The sequence below is a fragment of the Parasteatoda tepidariorum genome, chromosome 4 (genome assembly GCF_043381705.1).
Source record: "Parasteatoda tepidariorum isolate YZ-2023 chromosome 4, CAS_Ptep_4.0, whole genome shotgun sequence".
NCBI classification, from domain to species: Eukaryota; Metazoa; Arthropoda; class Arachnida; order Araneae; family Theridiidae; genus Parasteatoda; species Parasteatoda tepidariorum.
In genome coordinates, this window is record NC_092207.1 from 38,408,982 (window position 1) to 38,431,636 (window position 22,655).

Sequence of the window (22,655 nt, forward strand, 5' to 3'; positions counted from 1 at the left end):
TTAAGTTTTTGTTAGTAAAGAAAACTTTTGATGATGGTAGTAGCATGAACAGGCCCTGATACGGAAATTACGCAAATGCCTCCTGAAGGAGATGGAACAATGAACTTCTAAGTACCTTCTAAATCATTATACAAATGTTTAAGAATACTGTAGTGTCTTCCAAGCATGTTTGTAAATCTAGGGTTAAGGTGCTAATTTTGCAGTGGCCAGCCATGTCTTTAAAGTTTTTAGGAAAGTCTTTTAAAGTTTTGTGCACAATTTATATACTAGTTAATTTTAACATAGGTGTATGGCACAACAGCCTAGTTAGTGGTATAATGTGCTAGATAGTGGTATTGCTCTCCGAAACTCAGGGTTAGGATGGTATTCTAAAGCAAGACCTATCTTTATCATATTGGAACTTTAAATGAATACAATTGATGTATTTATTTAAAGTTCCAATATGAATTATAGTTTCAAGTAGATTGAAATTTTTGCTCAAAATGAATACAGAGTATAAGTTTGTTATTTCAAAATGCGAACATGCAAAATCCCTGGCATATATCAGGTGTATTTGAAACACAAATTTAATGAAAATTTACTCTAGGTTGTTACAAAACACTAAGAATATAATTCTACTGTTCTGTTTCTTGTGTTCGAGTAAACTTTTAAAATTTTTCCTTAACAAATCGGGAAGTTAGATCAATTAATTACTATATATATCATTATTTAGGTAATATTTAAAATATGAGAAACTATTATTTTTTGTTTGAAATATTTTTATGTTCTTGTTACTTGTTGTAGTTTTCTTTTTTACGCTTTATTAATTAATTCATATTTAAAATGAAAGGATTCCAAGTCAAGTTATTAAATTATACTTTATTTATTTGGTGTTTAGAGGTTAATTAAAACTTGTTTCATAATACAATTTAAGTATTTAATTGGTTCTTATTCAATGGCTGTCTCATAGAAAAAAAATTTTAAGTAAAATTTTTAAAGATTAACTTAAATTAGTAACCTTTTTTTAAATAATTAATATTTCTTTCTTCATATAAATACATCAGTATCAGTAGATCTGTAAAGAAATTAGTTTTCAAATGCAAACATTTGTGGGGATTTTTTCAATAATTAATTTGAAACGTAGTTATTTACTTTTATTATTAATCAATTAGAACATCAATAATTTTCTTTAATAATTACTTTAGATGATTAAAATTCTAAATGCTATAAACAATAACTTTAATGTTTCTCTGATATTAGCATCAATATATATATGTAAGAAATAAAAAAAGAAAAACTTAGTATCTTTGTCATTCAGTATTACCATCTATTACTTCAAATAATCTGATTACTTTTATCTTTCGAATATCTATTCTAAACTTTTGGTTTTATTATTTATATTTATTTGTTTTCATATTCTTTTTTTAAAAAAGAAAAAAACATGTGCATGTTTTGATTTTTCTTTGCCTGTCATTTGTTTTCTGAAATTCTTTGCATGTTAAGAATGCACTTAAGTTTTTTTCTTCCATCTAACTCAAAAAAAGTTTTATTGAGTAAGAGTTTGTATTTAATTAATTAAATATGTTTGCCCGTTAAAATATCTATTTTGTTGATTGAAAATTCTAGAGGAAAAAAATATATGTACTTAAATTTCGGATTATTATGTCTACTACCTTGGATCATTTTCAGCGTTTCATTATATTGAGTATCATTTTTTGCTATTTTCACTTGTTGAAAAATATTGAGAGGTTGATTCTAAGGTTTTATTTTGTTTACAATTGCTGCTTTTTTAAAAAAGAATTTTTTACTTTAAATATATTTTGCATTCATCTTCAAGTGTAAGTGTTATGTTAAAAAATAGGTGTGGTGCACCAATCTCTTCAAAAAGATTATTGGTCAAACCATGTCACAGGATCATGATATTCCCATCTGCAACATTGTTTACAAAATATTTTTTCTGTTCTTATAATTTATTTCCTGTTTCAAATTTTTGTAAAAATTATTTTTATAATTTAATATGTATTCACAAAATTTATTACCATATTTTAATTACAAACAGTTTTTAAAATGTTTTTATGTAAAAGTGACGGTTGAGGATAAATTATATACCTAAGTGTACTTTTTTGTGAAAAAAAAATGAATGATGTTAATACTATTGTATACATACCATATTATATACAGACATAATAATACCATTATATAAATACCATTCTTTAGTTATCATTCAAATCCTGCTTTATAAAAAAGTTTAAAGCTACAAAAGGAATCAATCAGTGGGATATATGGATTTTACATTTTTGATAGATTTCCTAAATAAATGCTAGTAATGTATTCTGTTCTCAAGATGCTCCGATTTAAACAAATTTAATAACTAAAGAGCAGATGAGTGATGAGTTTGAAATTTTAAACAGTGACTCAACACTTCATAATTTTATAAGAGAATAATTAGGTTGTCATTAAATAGATAAAATAAGTTTTATAAAAAAGAGGCTAAAAAAAATAACAGTTATTCTAACAAAGGGTATGCACAATACACCTTATCAAAGGTCAATAATAACCAACACCTTAAGATCAAATTTCTGAGTTGACTAGCAAATTGTTCTTATGCTTAGGTTGACTGATTTGAAAGTAAACAGTATGTTCATATAGAAATTAAAAGAATTGTCAAATACCTGGTGCTTGTACTTGTTTCTTTTTATTTCTATTATGTTTCTGAATTGAAAATGAGTTGTACAATTTTTCCATTACATTATTATTAGTTTTTTAAATATTTTATAACTATGCACTTATGTTAATTGGACTGTATTTATTAGACAAAGAAATTTTCATTATTTAAAAAAATGCTAGTAATCTGATTTTATTGTTTTTACTTCTACTATTACAGGACGAGTGCATTTATTTTATTTGTATGGGATCCATTTTTTTACTTTTGTACAGGATTCAATATTATTTGCAGTGCAAAAACTCTTAGAATTCTAAACCCAATTACCGTCCCTCATTTTTTCTGTTTGATGAATTTGTTTATTTTACTAGTATTGGACCAGTGAATTCAATTTGTTTTACTGGGGAAATTGCCTGTTTTAACTCTTTGCAGGGCAGAAAAGTTTGAACAAAAATTTGAACCGGAAGAGCAGACAGAATTGTGGCCCTATGCCTGTTCTAATTAATGCAATATTCTTTATATTTTTAAAAATTTAAAGTTGTTGATTGAAAATTGAATAGTTTAAGAAATAAAAACTATTACAATTTTAGTGGTCCATATAATTGTCAAAAATGATTGAGACAGATGAAAAATGAATGATCCGATGCCTCCTGAAAATATTTAAGTTATAGTTGTGTGTTGCAACTTTTATTTTCTTCATTCAATGATGAATCTAGTATATTTTAGCTACAAATTATTTATTTTTAAAAAGTCCAATTTCTGAAGAACAAAATATTTGAAATGATCTTCTTTTAAACATATCTATACCATAGATTTTTCTTTTAATAAATAATACGTGTGTAGCGTTTTTAAAAAGTGCTTAAAGGTGCTTATGTTCGATATTCGTTGTTTAAAAGCCCTTAAAGGTGCTTTTTTCATTGGAGGTTTTTAAAAAGTGCTTCATATTCCCTTTTTGAAAATGAGATTTTTCTCTTTACCATGTTGATTTTCGCCACGTATTATGAAAAAGCGTGATTTTCACATTGTTCTATTCAACGTTTTCACAATGCATTCAACCACAGTCCATTTTGGCGTACCGTCGGTCCATAGCGTATGCAAACGCCGATAATTTTATGTACTTGATGAAATATTTGCGAGTCTGCATGTGCGTTTATTGGGTTCAGTGAGATTCTACCACTCTCATATGCAACTATTCTGCATTTTATGAGAAATTCTGAAATTCAGGCTTCATTTTCCACCCTCTGAAATCGAACCGAAGAATCTTTAGATCTTTTTATGTTGGTTAATATAATCAAGGAAAGAGTTCTTTGTCAGAAACCTTTGAAAATTATTTTGCATTTCGTTAGCGTTTTGCATTTTGTTGTACATTTTTGGAGATCTTAAAAAGTTCTTGAAAGGTGCTTATTGTTGAAAGATTTGACTATGCACCCTGTAATATCAATAGATAAATAAACTCTGTAATAAAATTCAAAAATGCTTTTTAAATTCTTAGGGTGTATTGTTGCTAGCTTATATGTTTAGGTAATTTTGCTTATAATATTATTACTTTTTTAATTAGTTATAAAATACTTGTTTAAAAGAAAGGTTTTTTATGTATATGTCTAAGATATTTTTTAAAAAAAGTTTTTTCTTCTATAATTTATTTTCATTTGATGTCTTCTAGATGGAAGGTCTAGGCCCACAGAAAAAAAATCTTTTATGGGAACCTTGCGTCGAAAACTTAGCTTTCACAAAGCAAGATCTAAGTCTGTTGAAAACCGATCAGAAGCTCCTTCTACTTACAGCCAAGCAAGCAGTCGTAGTGCTTCTACAGATAGGGTGAGGCACCTATCCAATCAAAAGTCACCATTTAAAGAAAGACTGTTAGGTAAGGGAATTGTTTATTTTTCTGCAGTTAATATTATTTCAAAAAATTTCTTTAAGGTAAGGGCATACAAATGTTAAATTAAAAACTGTAGCTTTAAAAAATAATGTTGCCTATTGTTCAATCTGCAAGACAGTAATATTAAATTTCAAAACAGTTCAACAAACTCTTTCAAAAATCTGTGAGTTCTATATGTTTATATATTATGTACTATTAAGTAGAGCCAATAAATAACAAGTCATAGTCTGTTTTATACAATATATTTAATAAGACTATAAAATATAGTCTACAGTTTAAGCATTTGTCCTCTATTTGCATTCACATAATTGTAAAAAAAACTTTGTTTGTGTTCCAACCGATTACATACTCAAACCTTAGTTTTAATGTTCGTTTGAAAATGACGTCTGTGCAATTCTTTTTGGTATTCATCAAATATGTGAAAGTCTAATGGGGGCAGATATAGACTATAGAGTGGGCGGCTCAAAAGTTACAATTCAAATTTTTGCAAAACTTCTGTTATAAATATGGCTTTGTGTTATTCAAAAATCCAATTAACTAAATTGAAACATAAGAAAAATCAAATTAAACAGTTCTCGTAAATTCAATGTCATCCGAAATGTTATATTTTATTTGAAAATCATGTCCCTGAAATTTTTGTCTTGTTAAACTTGTGGTTGAATAATTAGAATTTATTATATTTTTTTTCACAAAATTTTAATTTTTACCTTTTGTGTATGTTTAATGTAGTTTAAATATGTTTTAAATACTAAGACAATATTTTAAATGAGAATTGCACATTTTCTATGTTAATACTAGAATTCTCATTTTGATAATCCTACCAGACTTTTATTTTTTTATGAAACTTTTTTGTTTCTGTTAAACTTGCGGGAAATGTTCTCATAATGAAAATAACTTATAGTGCAAGTACTGTTAAATGCATGTTGTTGTTTTTTGTATTCAAGTTGAAATTTAACAATGGACAATGATTTTTTGTGGATTTTTAAATTTAGATACAATTTTAAGCCCAAAATTTTACAATAGCAAAATTATTTTTGTATATATGGGAAAAAATACATAAAAATTTATCAGTCATAAATGATTTTTTATTTCTAGTGACAATTTTTGAAAATATCATCTTACTTTACCATATTTTTGTGTTAATTTTTTAGTAAAATGTTTAATTTTCACAAATTATGTCTAAATTTTCACAAAATAGGTACCTCTCATAAAAACCTAGACAGACCCCTGATAATGCATTGTCACTTTTTATAATTGTAGGATAAGACTTTAAGAAAAATGTTTTAGTTTTAATATTAGTTTATGAAATTAAATAGATATGTTTTTCGTTATATTGCTTTTCCATCCAGGATTAACAAGTAAGGTGTTAAGATGTTACTAAACATACTTTGTTTTCTCTTATTTTATGTACTTTAATTTTATATGAAATCCAGAAAATATTTGACATGGCTTTAAATGCATCTGTATTTTATGTCTGATATAAATTTAAATTAAATATAACTGATGCTACTGTTTTGTTTTTCTAAACAAAAATTTGCACTGGACTTGATAAAAGTAAGCATTGTCTTAATAGTTATAATATTAATTTTACTACAAAGCTGATGATTTACAAAAATATTAAAAATTTTCTGTTTTTATTTTCAGGTCAATTTTTGAATGTTCCAGGTTAGAATTATATTTTTAATCAAGTAATTTATTTAACTGTCAATTGTATGATAATTAACATCTTCAATTTTCTTTGCAGGCAGTACTCGTAGTAGTATAAGTGAAGCCTCAGGTGTTAGTGGTCTATCAACAAGGACATATATTAATGAAAATTCAACCCTAGTTATTGAAACAAATGAAAACGGAATCATCAAGTAAGTTTTGAAACAATGGAGTATTCGCCTTTTATCATTTGTAATTACTGTTGAATTTGCTTAACAAGAACAAAAGGACAATTAGAGGGAATTTCTGGTTACCCTAATTTACTTTTCAATATTTGTTTATTTTATTTTGTAAAAAATTAAACAAATATTTCTGTTATTGCCACTTATCAACTATAACTAGTTAAGTCATGAAACTAAGAAGATTTAGTATTTAAACAGTTAATGGCTGTGCCACAAATTCTGCAGTGTTTTCTTTTTTATTATGCAGTAATTAAGTAATTTAAATCTGGTAGTTTTTCAAACTGGTTACATAAAAGTGACATATAGTTTTCTTAATGCACGATTACAAGAGAGTGATCCTAATTTAATTTTCTATATGTTTATCTCATTATGCAAACAAGAAATATTTTCACAATTGCTGATTAACACAAATTAATTAAATTTTCTAAATTATTTAAAATAAAAATATTTAATACTTGAAAATTCATTCATTATGTCAAAAATTATATTGTGTGTTCTTTTTCATTAAAAAGTAATTAGGTAATTTAATTCAGGAAGTTTTCAAAAATAGTTACATACAAGTGGCAAATAGTTACAAAACTTTTTACTGCTAAAATTTTCATACTGCTAAAACTTTCATATTGCTTTCGTATTGCTAAAATTTTCATATAAAAATACCTCCCTATGTACATCATATAAACTATTTTTATATAATATCTGCTCATAAACATGATGCACATAAAATATTTCTTTTTTTTTTTTTTTTTTTTTTTTTTTTTTTTTTTTTTTTTTTTTTTNTTTTTTTTTTTTTTTTTTCAGGCGCTACCTAATACCCAATTCTCTAATACATAGAAGTAAGTGGAAGAAAAAAGGTACAAAGCTGCACATTTACAATGACCATGTATTTATTGCAAAGCATTTGCCAGGGTAAATATTTTATTATTATTATTTTGTTCTTCATGAGATAACAATTTTTTATTACAATTTTGTCCATTAAGTGTAATTTTGATCTTTATCTTATCGCAATTCATTAAGAAGTGTAAAATTGAAAGAAAAAAAAATAGAGAGAAGAGAAACAATTTTTTTAATTAAAATCATATTTTTTCCTTATTTGTATTATTAATGATAACCCTTAACAATTTTTGAATATTATTAAATCTTTATTTATGTTATTTCTGTAGCATAAATGCATTTAATTAGGAAAATCAAGCAACTTAAACTAGTTGTTGATGACCAAGTTCATTTTCTGTTTTTATCTCTCTTTTTTTTCTATCTTTAAAGTGATTTCTTTAAAGATAAAATTAAATATATATAAGAATTATATTTCCTAATTTGTAACATAACTCAAAAAAATATTTTTACTAAATAAATAGCATTAGTCAATGACCTTATACTAACTAATGAAAGGGGGAGGGGGAAGTAGTTATGCAGATGCATTCTGAAAGTAAATACGGTGCAGATCCATAATATAAAATAGGCTATTTTTCAATTGCATATTTTTGTGCCATTATCTACTAATAAAGTTTTTTTATAGCATTTTTTTGTTTTATTTATTTATGAAGAATATAAAAACTGATTTCTTATTTTAAATAAATATCTGTATAAGTAAATGTGAATGCTTGTGTGTATGTATGTATTCTAAACAAATCTGAATTCTGAAGCGATCTGCACCAATTTTGATGATAATAACGTTCAAAAGGGTGACAAACCTAAATGTCTACTTTGAACTCTTTCCGATCACCAGTTTGCACACTACATGTCAAAGAGTTTTCCATAGAATTTGATAAATATTCTATAATATGAGTGATTTGCTAGCTTGTAGCTCTAGTCAATCATACATTAGTCTTATTGCACCTTTTTATGAATTATTTATCTTTGGTTTTCTATGTTAGGTTATCACAAGTAAAGCCAACGTTAGTAGTTTTACCTCGTATGGAGATGATGTCACCAAAATCGTATTTTAAAAGTTATATCAGACTGCATGTTTCTTTTATAGATATTTTCACTTTTCAAGCGTAAATCTATAAGCTTAATTATTGAAACTCAACGAAAAGTAATGAGATAAACTAAGCTATTTATAAAGCCATTGAAAAATTGTGATTAATTCTGAATATTACATAAATTATATTATTTGTATAGTTAATCTTTCTTTAGGTAAGTTGAAATTCTTACTAATATTATGGAAAATCTAATGGTATAAAGCTGCATTGGAACAAACAAGAAAAATGTAAAAGTTGTGTATTAGGAGCCATTAAGGGAAGTATGGGGATATTAGAAACCTTGTCCATTTCAGAAGATGGAAAAAAAGAATTTTTTTTACCACAGTATCAATATTATTAGGCACCTATATTGCACCTATATTAATTAGGCTTCACAGTTGTCAATAATAGTATGGTGATTTTTTATACTACAGTTTTACAAAATAGAAATTTACTAAACAAAATAATTAAAAAATGTATTATATTATTAATTAATTATTTAAAATATAAAATAAAAATTTACAAATAGTTCACCAATTTTTTTCATGAAATAAATTCTAATATTAGTTTGTTCACCAAAAATGATTGAAACAATTTTAGTTTTGTTTCTAATTATTTTTGAAAATGGATTTTGGTAATTGGTATAAAATTGAAATAAAAAAGCTTTATATTAAAAGACTGGAGGATAAAATGTACTTAATTTTTCAAATGAGAACCCTAAAAGTTGCAATATTCTTTTTGACGTTAATGATGTTTTATTACTCCTGGATATATATACAAATAAATTAAAAATATATATTTAAATAAACGTTGTTCTAAAAAAATTAAATTAAAAGAAAAAGGTGGGCAATTCCGTGAAAAGGGGGAAAAGCATTTGAAAATTCAAATAAGAATAATGTTATTATTTTTAATGTTTTCTGAATTAGAAAGGTTTGAAGTTTGATAATTTATAATAATTCTTTTTGAGAATTTAGTTTTTTAGTGTTGGCAACCCATTGAACATTGGCATTTGCTTGTTCTGATTTGGGTGAAGAATATCGTCTGACTTTGAAAATCAGTAAGTTAATATTATCTTCTTTTCAAAATGTTCCAAACGATAAATATTGTTTATTAAACTTAATAGAAATATTGAGCTGTGTTAAAATAAGTTTTTGTTGTGAAATTCATTTAATTATATAAATTTTAATTAAACATTAATGCCTGTAACGTAAGTTACCAAAAACAAGAAAAAGTTTTTTTGTGTAAAAAAGAACAAATGACACAAAAGTAAGAATAATATTTTTTCTTTCTTAGAGGCTAACACTAAATAAGCAGCAATAGTTTTCTTTTAAAATATTACTTATTTATTGTTTTGTGCACTATTTAAAATGTGTAACGTAAGTTACTATTGTACTGCATGTAATGTAAGTTACCAATGTTAAATGAATCTATTTCTTGAAAATTGGCATATAAACTAAATAAGATGTATCCAGTTACAATACCAAAATTTAAATAAGTAAACACTGCCTTAAGATATTAATTTTAATGAAAATATTTGTCTTATTATTTTTATTATATTTTTATTTGTGATATTATTTGAATGAAAATATTTAATTGGGTGCTGTCATTCATATGTTTTGAAAATTGGTTCTAATGGGACTTTCGCTGGTTTATAGATAGATAAAAAATGCCACTGACTGCTGCAGAGAAGATGAAACGACGAAGGGAGAAGTTGAAGGAGGAAGGGATATATGAAGATTATAAGGAAAGGATGAGAGATGCGGTTAGAAAATCCAGAGAAAAGAAGAATAAGGAAATGAAAAAGCTTCCTTTATCAGAACAAAAAATACTAGAAATGGAAAAAAGGGAAAAATGCAAGGAAAGAGTAGCAAAATTCAGAGAAAAAATGAAGAAGAAGAAAATTCTATCTGTTACATGCACACCAGATTCACCCAAACCATATGCAACTATGAATAGTTTCGGAAAAGCTACACGTAAAGTGAATCGCGCCCTACCAAAGTCTCCACGGAAACGAAAGATGGTAGTGAAAAAACTGTATGACACATTTGTAGCTCAAGAAGACGAAGCAAATATTACCTCTGCAGAAAATGAAAGCAGACATTCCTCATCACTAACTTTAGAAACAATAGAGAAAGTGCAAAAATTCTATGAATGTGACGAAATCTCTCGACAAGCACCAGGACTTAAGGATGTTGTCATAATTAGAGATGCTAATGGTGGCAAAAAGAAAGTACAAGCACGGCATCTTCTTTATTCAATTCGAGAAATGCACCAAATGTTTATAGAAGAAAATCCAGAACACAAAATTGGAAAAACTAAATTCTTTGAGCTCCGTCCAAAGCATGTCTTGCTTAGTAGCAAACTTCCAAGAAATATTTGTCTTTGTAAATATCACGAAAACTTCGGATTGGCTACTGAAGCCTTCAGCAAATTCCATAATGTTCCATCTTTCGCTAGAAATTTATTTTTATGTTCAGATAAAACAGATGAGTGTTGGTCTGGAGAATGTGAAACTTGTTCTCATCAACTTGAAGGTTCACTAAACAAAATAACCCAAAAAGAAAACCTAAATGGTTTGAATTGGTATGTATGGAAGAAAGATGATGCTGGTCAATTGAAAAAAATGTTAGAAGAAGGAAGTTCAGAAGATTTGTCTGAACACATAAAAAACATGAAGCCACAGTTTCGAAACCATGTTAAAACCAAGCGTGAACAAGCACTTGCTTACAAAAGGCAAGTCCAAGCGGCGACATTACCATCATTCGATAAGGACACTGCAATCATTCAAGTAGATTTCGCTGAAAATTATGCATGTGAATACCAAGACGAGGTGCAAAGTGCACACTGGATGAAGAAGCAAGTCAGCATTTTCACCATATCAGCATGGTACTCCGGAAAGCATCATTCAATGGCTTTCATAAGTGATAATTTAAATCACACTAAAGAAACGGTAGTGCCATATATAGATTGCATTTTGGAAAATTTGCCGGCGGATATCAAAAATGTTCACATCTGGTCAGATGGGCCAAGCAGCCAGTTCAAGAATCGATATATAGCTTCAGTCTTACCTGTTCTTGAGATTCATCATGAGAAAAAATTGACGTGGAATTATTTTGCCACGTCACACGGCAAAGGTCCTGTTGATGGGACAGGTGGATCTATTAAAAGGAGTGTGAGAAATGTCGTACTGAAAAGAAAACGCATTGTCACCAATGCCTCTGAGTTCGTGGCAGCAACACAAGAGCATTCAACAAAAATAAATGTGTTAGAAATCACACCGGAAAATATTAAGAAGCGTCAGAAAAAATTACGTCTGTCTTATTTATTCTCAAAAGCTTCACAGATTAAAAACATCAAGCAGATCCACCACTTAAGAGTACAAGAAGGCAAACCAGAAGGGTTTTCTTTAGTGAAAGATGTTGAAAAACGAAATACGTTATAAGTTAGCATTGTAATGTGTGATCAAGTCCGTAAATCAAAAATTTCTGAATTTATTTTATGTATACTTTTTCTCCCTTGCACTATACTCTTTAAATATCTTGATTTACATTTGTATATTATTGGAATAAAAGTTTGATTCAAAGTGAATTTTGTAACGTAAGTTACTGTAACGTAAGTTACCCATTTAAAAAATTATATTTAATTTAACTTTTGAAATAAAATCTTAAATATAGGTGTAAGAAATATTTAAATATATCAGGAAAATGATACATAAAATCTTATTAATCTAATATTTGTATAAGAACAGAATTTTGCCCTCAAGCATATTGAAAATTTATACCATTCCTTTTTCGGTAACGTAAGTTACCACACTAATTTTAGGTTTTTACACCATTTAAATTGCAAAATATAAATTTTTTTAATTAGGTTCCTTTTGGTTTTGATTGAAATTTTAAGAAATTCCTCTATTTTTATATGTGTTTTAGTATTATTTGCTTGTTTCTATTTTATCAGTACAATAAAGTTTATGTGAATGTAACGTAAGTTACCGTGGAACAGCCCAGGTACTTATCCATCTAGATTTGCTTTATTATTATTATTAATGTCAATGATGCTTAATTAATTTTAGTAATAGGCTCTACTGCTATTATGTTAATTGGTGTTTTTAATAGGTACTAAATATACTAATATTGGTATCAAGATACCAGGGGTCGCATTCCCCCTAAAATTCATAAAATTCCTAAAACTATGTGCAAACCCTAAAATTCCTAAAAATCTGATAAAATTTTGTTGGTGTTCCTGAAAAATTAGTTATAGGCTAAATATAAATAAAAAAGCAATAATCTAAAATATAGGAATTTAACTACATTAATTAAAACTGTTTTAATTTTGCCACATGGGAATTCTGATCCTGAGAGAGGTTTTTCGATAAATAAAGCAATGCGTGAGTCACCATGAGAATACTATTATGTCTCTTAGACTAATCAAAGATACCATTCGAAATTATGGAGGAGTGTTGAAGATCACCACAACACTATTGAGGACAGTAAAAGAATCTCACAAATCATATCAAGAATATATTAGAAAAATGATCATGATTAATTTGTTTTTCTCTAACTTCTAATATAAATTGCTGATTTGAAATCTGAAATCTAATAATATCACACAATAGTTTTTCTTAATAAAGTAAGGTAAAGGGTAATAATAAAGTTTTGATTAAGAAGGTAAAAATTAAATAAAAATCCAAGTTGGTGTTAATTTATTTTTTCTCTTCATTTATTCTGACTTTTGCCTGTTCCTGAATTATGCACTTAATTTCTGATAGGTATTATGTAAAGTTGAAATTTCATTTTTACACTTAAGAGATTTCATTCTTGACTTAATAAATTTCAGAGCTTTATTTTATGACTTACAATTATTTATGACTAGCCGCCAAAGGCGCCCAGCTGTCCGCCCAGCTAAAGGTTTTCACAAATAAAATTTTTTAAAACATAGCCGGAAATCTGAAGATTAGTGGACAATTAAAGTGTTCCTGTCCAGCAATTTTGTCTTCATATCCAGTTCTGCTGCAGATGTGTTATAGCTCTTGAGGATGTTTGAAATTATATAGCTACAACGCTTAAGAAAAAAAAANTCAAACAATTCAAATGGCAAGTATTGGACCATCCGCCATACAGCCCGGACCTTGCGCCCAGCGACTTCCATTTATTCCTTTACCTGAAGTCACATCTTGGTGGAAAATCATTCCACGACGATGATGAGATCAAAGATGAAGTTGAAATGTGGTTCCGACAACAGGCGACAACCTTCTATGACTGTGGGATACAAAAGCTTGTGCACCGACTTAATAAATGTTTGGATAACGGGGGTGATTATGTCGAAAAATAATAAATAATCGAGTTAATAAGATGTAACTGACGTTTTCTAATAAATGTTTTTTTTTTTTAAGGAATGCGATCCATTGTATCTTTACTTTTCGAAACGCCCTCGTAGTATGGTGATTTTTTATACTACAGTTTTACAAAATAGAAATTTACTAAACAAAATAATTAAAAAATGTATTATATTATTAATTAATTATTTAAAATATAAAATAAAAATTTACAAATAGTTCACCAATTTTTTTCATGAAATAAATTCTAATATTAGTTTGTTCACCAAAAATGATTGAAACAATTTTTAGTTTTATTTTTAATTATTTTTGAAAATGGATTTTGGTAATTGGTATAAAATTAGAAATAAAAAAGCTTTATATTAAAAGACTGGAGGATAAAATGTATTTAATTTTTAAATGAGAACCCTAAAAGTTGCAATATTCTTATTGACGTTAATGATGCTTTATTACTCCTGAATATAGATACAAATAAAATAAAAATATATATTTAAATAAACGTTGTTCTATTAAATTAAATTAAAAGAAAAAGGTACTTATTCATCTAGATTTGCTTTATTATTATTATTAATGTCAATGATGCTTAATTAATTTTAGTAAAAGGCTTTACTGCTATTATGTTAATTGGTGTTTTTAATAGGTTCTAAATATACTAATATTGGTATCAAGATACCTACTTTAGGTACAGTGAAAATGGGTCATTACATCCCATTGGAACGGATAAGTAATAGAGAAAATTATTGGTTATGCTAATTCTTGATTATCAGGAGTTAACCTCATGCAATAACATTATGTCAAATGATACTGAATATAGTTGATCTTTATTTTGATGGGTTGAACTTCTTAAAATATGTTTTGCTTAATCTGATAACATAAATCCACAAGGAAAAAAGAATTGTTTTTGCTTAATTCTTTGTGTCGGTATATGTCTTTTATTTTTGTGCTAAATTTCTCTCAAATTTAAAAGTCTTTTAGTTTTAAAAAGTAATTTTCACATGCTTTATAGTTTAACTACAAAGTACAGTGAATAATTTTACTTGTAGAATTAATTTTTAAAGTTCTTCTGATTCTGAAATACGTTGCATAGCATTTTTATATTTTTTAATTGTAGAATAGCAGTAAAAGAAATTGTGGTCATGGTATTAACCAATGAAAATAAGTTTTCATCCAATGCTGTTATATGATCCTGTTTATTTATTTTTTAAGAACCTGGTCTGTAAAATAGAATAATTGTTTTTCTTTCTTACAGTGTAACAGTCTGTCAAGTTTGTCAGAAAAGCTTAACTAGGCGGCCTGGTAAACAAGGTTACGAATGCAGAGGTATTGTGTAATTTTTTGAGTCTATATACTTTTCATTTTATGTTTGCAGTCTAACAGTACTGTTTCCTTTAATAGGCTGTAACCTGCAATGTCATAAAAGCTGTCATGTTAAAGTTGAAGAATTCTGTTCAAACAGCTCTGTTAATTCCATGGAAGTGTGAGTATTAGTTTTGTTTATTTATTTATTTATTTTTTTGCGATGATTATCATAATATTTAAATTTTTTTGTGAAATTAAATATATTTAGAATTTTGGTTTATTTTGTATTGCTAAAATAATTTTTGGTTACGAGTCATTCGACTTTTACTTCAGCACTTAAATGTAGTCCAGCAATATTCATTTGCCCTTCACAACTTAAATACTCTCTTCCCCTCGTCTTCTTCCTTATTGGCAAAATTAAGTTCCTGTCCTTGCAAAGAAAAACTTTTAATGATGAATTTTGTATTTACAAGTACAATATAAATTTAAAAATTTTAATGCTCTTGAACCAAAAGTAGCTCTTAAACCTGTTTTAGACTTTATATCTTAAAATTATTTTGAAAATGAACTTTTTTAAACGATTAAATACATTTGAGTTAGATTTTGAATCATTAATAAACTTCTTAAAAAGAAAAAAAAATTTCCTTTTCACAAATTTCATTTTTTTTTTCTGTAGTTAAGTTCATTCTTCATGTTTTATGTAACATCAATCCAATCTGATATTTCTCCTATTGCATATATTGGTTAGAGTTATGCATGCTACATTTTACTTTGTGACAAGATTGCTTTTTTTAAAATGTTGCTCCTTGTGTAAATTCTAAAAAAAAATCATTTCAATCTTGTAATATACAAAATATTTATTGCAAATTCTCATAACTTTTTGTTTCATTTTTATTTTATCTTCATGTTTAAAATATTCATTTCTATAGTTGACTTATTTATTCCATATTAAAAAAACAATTTGCATAAAATTTTTTTTATGTATATAATAATTTTCCAATTGAGATGTATTTGAAACTAAAATTACCATAACCACTCAAAAGACTCATTATTATATTGTATTGTAAAGTGTAAGTTTAGTATTAATGTCAATGTGTGCAATGAAAAAGGTATTGGCTGTAACAACTGTATGAAATACCTTAAATATATTAAAAATAATAAATATTAATGAATAGATTTTATGACATGTTTTGTTAACTTTATTCATTTCTTAAATTTTAGTGAATATGTTCATGATCCGAAAACAGCCTCACCCAAATCTATTTAAGGATTTATTTGACTCTTGGACCGATTGGTAGATTCTTTATTTAGTAACTTGCCTCTATAGGAATGCTGCAAACTAAAAGCTTTTAATGTCTTTCATGTACGAATTGTTCAAAAAATGGGCAATTATTGATTGAATTTTTAAGATTGTATCTTTTATATTTATTAGTAAAAGGTTGCCAGAAATCATAGATTCAATAGGGAAAATAAAACATTTCTCCTTTTTAAAAAAAAAAAAAATAATTATATGCTTCTTTTGGAAGTTTTATTATTTTTTAAATTATCTCAAATGTTTTTTTTTAAAATTATTATTATCTGCTGTTTATAAAAATGTCTTTGATGCTTATATACAGTATTTTATAAAGTATTCATTTAATTTTTTCATGTTACCATTTATGTTTTGTCTTAATATTATTTGAAGAACTTCTATAAAATTATTTTTAATGTTATCATTGATGTGTACCTATTATTTTTGTTTGATTGCTGTAGCTATAGTCTAATCTTAAATTATCATGAAAGATTTCTTTAGTCACTAAAAGCAGTATTAATTCTGAAATCTTTGAATTAAGTAAAATTCTGGCAACTTTTTTGTGACTTTAGTAGAATTTCATAAAAAAAAAATTACTGTTTTCTTTAATACATTTTTCCCAAATAACTTTTTGTATCTTTTCTGCATTTCATTTATAAATTAGAATGTTTGATAGACAGTATTGTTGACAATCTATGCCTGTTGGATGTGTTAGATTTTTATGAATGTATGTTCCTGTATTTTTATAAGCTTAAAACAATTACCAGGTGATATTAAAGTACTTATTTTATCAGAATTTTGATTATGGAGGTTTTATTTGTTGTTTATGTTTTTTAATTTTATTTGTCGTTTTTGTTCAAAAGTGCTTTCATAATTTTGCTAAATTTTATTTTAATTATCAGTGTTCTTTGATTTTTATTTTTACTTGTGACAAATAAATTAATCTGTAAGGTATTCTGTAATGACTGCTCTTAATTTATATTGTTTATTCTTGCTAAAAATGAAGTGAAAAAATTTAGCTTCTGGCAAATTAATGTTTTGGCAATAAAAATGCTACCCGTACTGGACAAGTAAATATCAACGAATATAGTATTAAAACATCAAAACCCGTTTAATGGCTGAAACTAACAGAGTAGAGTTGAAAGGAAACAACTTCCGAGTTTTTTCTTGCTTTCAACTGACTTGGGTATTTTTATTTCAGTCAAACTCAATAGTGAGTTCTTTTTTCATTACTGAACTGATGACTTTCATTGTGATCCCATCTTCATTTTTGATAATATTTTAAAAAATATCTGTAAAGGGCAGTAATTGAGAAACATCATGCATGATTTACATGAATGTTCAGTTTAAAATTTTTATTTTTTTTAAATAATTTTTACCAAGTCACAGCTTACAACTAGATTCTATGATATTTTAATAAATAAAGTTATGAAATTCTTTTACTCTGTTATGAATTTTATGGTTTAGTTGTAGAAAAATTAAAGTACAAGTAGCTTAGCTCAATTTTTTTTAAAAAAATCGTATATTCAAAGCCCACTTTTTTTTACCTGTAGTAAGAAATATTTTGAAATATTGTCAGAATAATCAGTTAATTGTGCTCAATCTTTATATTTGTAGCTAGACTTAATTTATTTAGTAGTAATTTTAGTTGGAAAAATTCAAAAGAAATTTTTCTCTTCTTGCTGCTAACTTTATTGACATTTCTGAAAGTTTTGAATTGTGAAAAGTTTAGAACTTCAATATTATGATCTGCTGCACTTGAGCTAGATGCATATCTGTTGTTCTAATTATTTTATATTAATAAATTTTGCATAAATTTTCTAAAGTTATCTTTATAAAAGTCAATTATAAAAGATCAAAATATTTGTTAGAAAAAATAAATGTTTATTTAATTTTTTTATATGAATATAAAATGTGTTTTTAGTTTAAATTTCTTTTTGAAAAGTCATTAGAAACCACAAAAAATGCATTGATATTTTTAAAAGATATTTTTTAATAAAAAAGCTCTCTATTTAAACTTTTTTTTTATTGGTTTCAATTTTTTATACATCTTTATTAACGTGGTATTGAAAAATTTTTTCAATAAGGCCCAATTTTTCTGATGAATTTTGACTTAGAACTTTGATTATGAATTTTAACTTTCAACTTACTTAATTATAAAAAAAAATCTAAATTTGTAAGAAATAATTTAACACAAATTTAAAATTATTCCTTTTTAAGTCGTTAAGTCTTTTTAGTGATGTCTACTTAGAAATTATTAAATGTTTTATACTGATTTTCTTTTTTTTGATTGTTGATGTGACATAGTATTTTATATAAAATCAGTCAATAAAATTATACAAAGCTCATAATAAGTATAATCGAATCTAATTTGAAGTAATTTCAATATTTCAAGCAGAAATATTAAATTTGCAAAAATTATATAGATATTGATTGTTATTAATGTTTGATATAAAATCATCGAATGTAATACAGTCCAATAAATGTACACTTGAGTTCCTGCTTTTTTATTTTTTTGAAATTCCTCTAAGAAAATTGTATTATAATATTATTTAAATGACACAATTTTTATTCCATAGACATAAGTTTAAACAAAATTAACTTCATTATCTGGAAATAAGTTTGTATAAAGGTTGCTATTTATGGTATCAATGTTTCTCTTTATTATGAGTAACCTATATAGTTATATTTTAATCTTAAGTTATCTCAAACTGTAACATTTGTTGTTAAAAGTGTGGGCTTAGATTGGTGTCTATGATATCAATATTTCATTTTGTTATAGGTAACACATATGTTAGTTTAATTTTAGTCAGTAAGTTTAACTGAATAATTCTTAATATTAAATTATCTTAAAAAACAGAGAGAGGGTAATATATATGGTACTTATACTGATTGATTTTATGGGGCAATTTTAAGTAGGTTAGTTTCATAATTTTATGAATTCCTTTTTAACATTGGTGTGTTTAAAAAGTTTATTTTGTATTTCACGAACATCAAATAATTTGGTATAAATATTTTAAGAATGAATTAAAAATGAATCTGTTGGGTTTTTTCATGCAAGCATTGTGTGTTTAAGATGAATATTTGTGTATTCTTGAAAATTATATCTCTGTGTTTATATATATATATAATTGTCTATCATTTTTTTCTTGGAAATTTATAAATCATTGTTTTTTTATGTTTTTATACTTTTAGGAATGTTATTGCATCTCTTAATTTAATTACACTTGCCTATAACCATTTTATTAATATTACATTCAAGCGTGCAGTATATTTTAATCTTTTTTGAATTAAATCTGTTCTTCCAATTTTTTGATCAAACCAAAATTTGCACCCTATTGCAATACTTTGATAAATATTTAAAAAACAAAAATTATTGTTTCAAAATTACTATGTTGAGCTGGAGGACTTTTTATAATAAAATTTTTTTAACCAAAAAGTAAAATATACTGAATAACATATTAAAAGTATTCTAAATTTAATGTTTGTAATTCTTAAATGTGTTAATATTTTACAAAAAATGGTTGTTTTCCTTCATTTAAAATTTATAAATTGCATTATGTTTTATTTAAACATCAATTTCTTTGATTTTTTTTGTTATTAGGTTTTGAATTATTGTATTAAACGGATATAAATTCATAAATAAATAAATTTTATGCACATTTCAAGTGTTACTGTGTTTGTTGTATGATAAATATTTATGTATTACATATGTATACATAATTTTGTAAACATATGTTAAGAGCCTTGAATTATAAAATCATAAAAACTCTTGAAGGTACTTTAAGACTTACAAATTTCTTTGTATCTGTATTTAATTAAGTTTCATTAATGGTCATGATTGTTTATTCACTTAGCAGTGTTAAAAGCAAACAAACATAGGTTTGATGTTAAAGTTGGAATAATGTGTGTGCATTGATTTAATTACTTTTTATTTCTTAATTATTTGTATATTGTTGAAGCAATAAATATATTGTTTGTTTACCCTTTAGAGTTTAGAAATAAACTGTTTACAAACTAAAGTAAGTGTGTACGTCCATAATGTACTTTTGCTAAAAAGTGATATTGAATTGTGAGATTCAAATGATGACCAAAAATAAAATAGAAATTCTTGCTTGCTATACTGTATTCTTTTATTATGCCTGAATTTATAGTTGCTATAGATGTTATTTATAAATATAGCAACAACAATACCCTAAAGAATCATGTCTGAAACTACAATAAAATATATCTAACTAATGTGTTCAAAGCAGAAATAGTTTGAATTTTTTGAAAGCTCTTAAAATTTTTTTTATTCTTCTATAACTAAAGTAAAAAGTATTCTTTCATTACTAATTTCAGGGCTCCCACGGGTCAGGGGGAACAGGGAAAACCTGGAATTGTCAGGGAATTTTATTTTAACTCTAAAAAGCAGGAAATAGTCAGGGAGGTTGATGACATTATTAGTTATTGACATTTAATTTAAATAATTCTAACATCTATTACAATTATTTTATAAAATTTCACCTTTTAGTGAAATTTTTCCATTCTCATTCTATTGTATGTTTTTGCTCACAAAATCTAATATTTGAAAAAATCATAGTTTTCTGTTGAAAAATAGCAGGGTATTGATAAAATATGATGGATTTTCATTAAAATTTACCCTAGATACAATGGAAAAAGTCGGGGATTCCCCCCCCCACCACCACCACCTGAAATAGAGTGGGAGCCATGTAATTCACACAAGCGTTATTATTTATTTATTGTTTGCTCTATTTATTTTATTCCTAAACTCTTAAAGAAACTGACATTCCTTTTCGCAATCTTTAAGTTTTATATTTATTAATTTGTTTCGCTTTTATTTGTATATCTTTTTCTAACTATTTTTTCTCTGTAATGAATACTTAATTCTGTAGGCAATGATATAGTTCTAGAGATCCTTAAGTGGTTCATTTATATTATTACTGCTGCAGTTGTTTTTGCATGTACTGAGAGGATGTCTAAATTAAATTTTTAAAAATATTGCATACTGATACAGCACATAAAAATTTAAATCTGAAAATCTTTTAATTTAACACAATAATTTAAGAGGTATTAAAAAAAATTTTTTTAGACATGTGATGCTTTTTATAGGAGTACAGTTTTTAAATATCATTAATAAAGATGATTTTTTTAAAAAAAAATCTATTTTTTATAAAAACAATAACAAGCCATAAAATTTTCTGTAGATTTCAAAAATTTATTTTACCAGCAATGATAAAAACAAGCAACATTGTTATTGCTATAACACATTAATGCTTCTCTGCCTGCTACTGAAATTAGAAATGTGTGAAATGAAGATAAACATTTTATTAGTAAAAAGGTTGTATAGTGTTAATCAAATTTAATACATTTTATCTTCTATTTGGGTACAAAGTTTACAATATATAAATAATGCTTCAACGATTTTGTTTTTTGTGCAACACGTATTGAGGTACATACAGCTTTTATTAGTTGTTAAAAAATAAATTTTTATTAACAACGAAACTCCTAAGCTAAAATAAATAAGTAAAAATTACTGCATATAAATAATGCTTCAACCATCATGTTAAGTGAAAATTTTTTTTAACAAAGCACCTTAGCTATATTAAATAGATAAAACTTCAAAATTTGTGGATTCTAGTTTTGTTTAAAAAAAATGTACGTTTAAAATTAAACACATTTTATTTCAAAATACATTTTATATTATAACATAATTGGATAAGTAAAGTTTAAAAAACATAGTATGAAATATTGAAATTGTGCTAAACCATTATGAGAAAATTAGAAATGTGTGAAAGATGTCACACGCTTATCTAAAATCTTATTGCAAGATGATTCTTTGGTAGATGTTCATGAACTTGGAAACTGCTGCAATTGATACATTACACTCATTTGCTCGTGTTTTTAAATAAAACTTCTAAACTAAACAAATTTGTTTTGGGGATTTATGAATCTGAAAATAATTTATTAATTAATTATTTATTTTTATCGAATTTTCAATAATTTTCTGTATTTTTTTCAAATGGTTCAATCAAATAGATAATCATCAATAAACGTTTGCATGTGATGAGTTAAGTAATAATTGTAATATTCATCGATATTTTTGTTCACAAAACTACGAATATTCGACTTTATTTTCATAAGATTAGAAACTTCTTTTAATTTATGTACCTACAGTGTCGAGCAAATTTTATTCGGCGCCGACTCCACAGCCCTGGTTGTGACGGCTCAGAGAACCTATCATGGTTTTATGCACCAAAATTATTGACAAAAAAAAAAAAAAATTGATTGGCCCATGGGGGGATCGAACCCACGACCTTCGCGTTATTAGCACGACGCTCTAACCAACTGAGCTAATGGGCC

General features: G+C 26.1%; 1 protein-coding gene and 1 non-coding gene across 14 annotated transcripts in view; one reads left to right on the plus strand and one right to left on the minus strand.

Moving 5' to 3' along the window:
* LOC107449691 (C2 domain-containing protein 2) overlaps positions 1 to 18,173 on the plus strand; it is a 45,914-nt gene extending 27,741 nt beyond the window's left edge. For 9 of the 13 annotated variants that reach the window (XM_071179686.1, XM_043039262.2, XM_043039265.2 and 6 more), the window contains 7 exons: positions 4,305 to 4,508; positions 6,168 to 6,188; positions 6,268 to 6,382; positions 7,211 to 7,318; positions 14,952 to 15,022; positions 15,098 to 15,179; positions 16,223 to 18,173. In XM_071179686.1, coding sequence (XP_071035787.1) covers positions 4,305 to 4,508; positions 6,168 to 6,188; positions 6,268 to 6,382; positions 7,211 to 7,318; positions 14,952 to 15,022; positions 15,098 to 15,179; positions 16,223 to 16,268 — 647 coding nt within the window. In that variant the 3' untranslated portion in view covers positions 16,269 to 18,173. The remainder of the gene's footprint in view (positions 1 to 4,304; positions 4,509 to 6,167; positions 6,189 to 6,267; positions 6,383 to 7,210; positions 7,319 to 14,951; positions 15,023 to 15,097; positions 15,180 to 16,222) is intronic. The other 4 variants (XM_071179687.1, XM_071179688.1, XM_071179691.1 and 1 more) reach the window with 1 other exon arrangement.
* A 4,408-nt stretch (positions 18,174 to 22,581) lies between these two features.
* TRNAI-AAU (transfer RNA isoleucine (anticodon AAU)) lies at positions 22,582 to 22,655 on the minus strand. Its single transcript has one exon. It is a non-coding gene; the product is annotated as a tRNA-Ile (tRNA).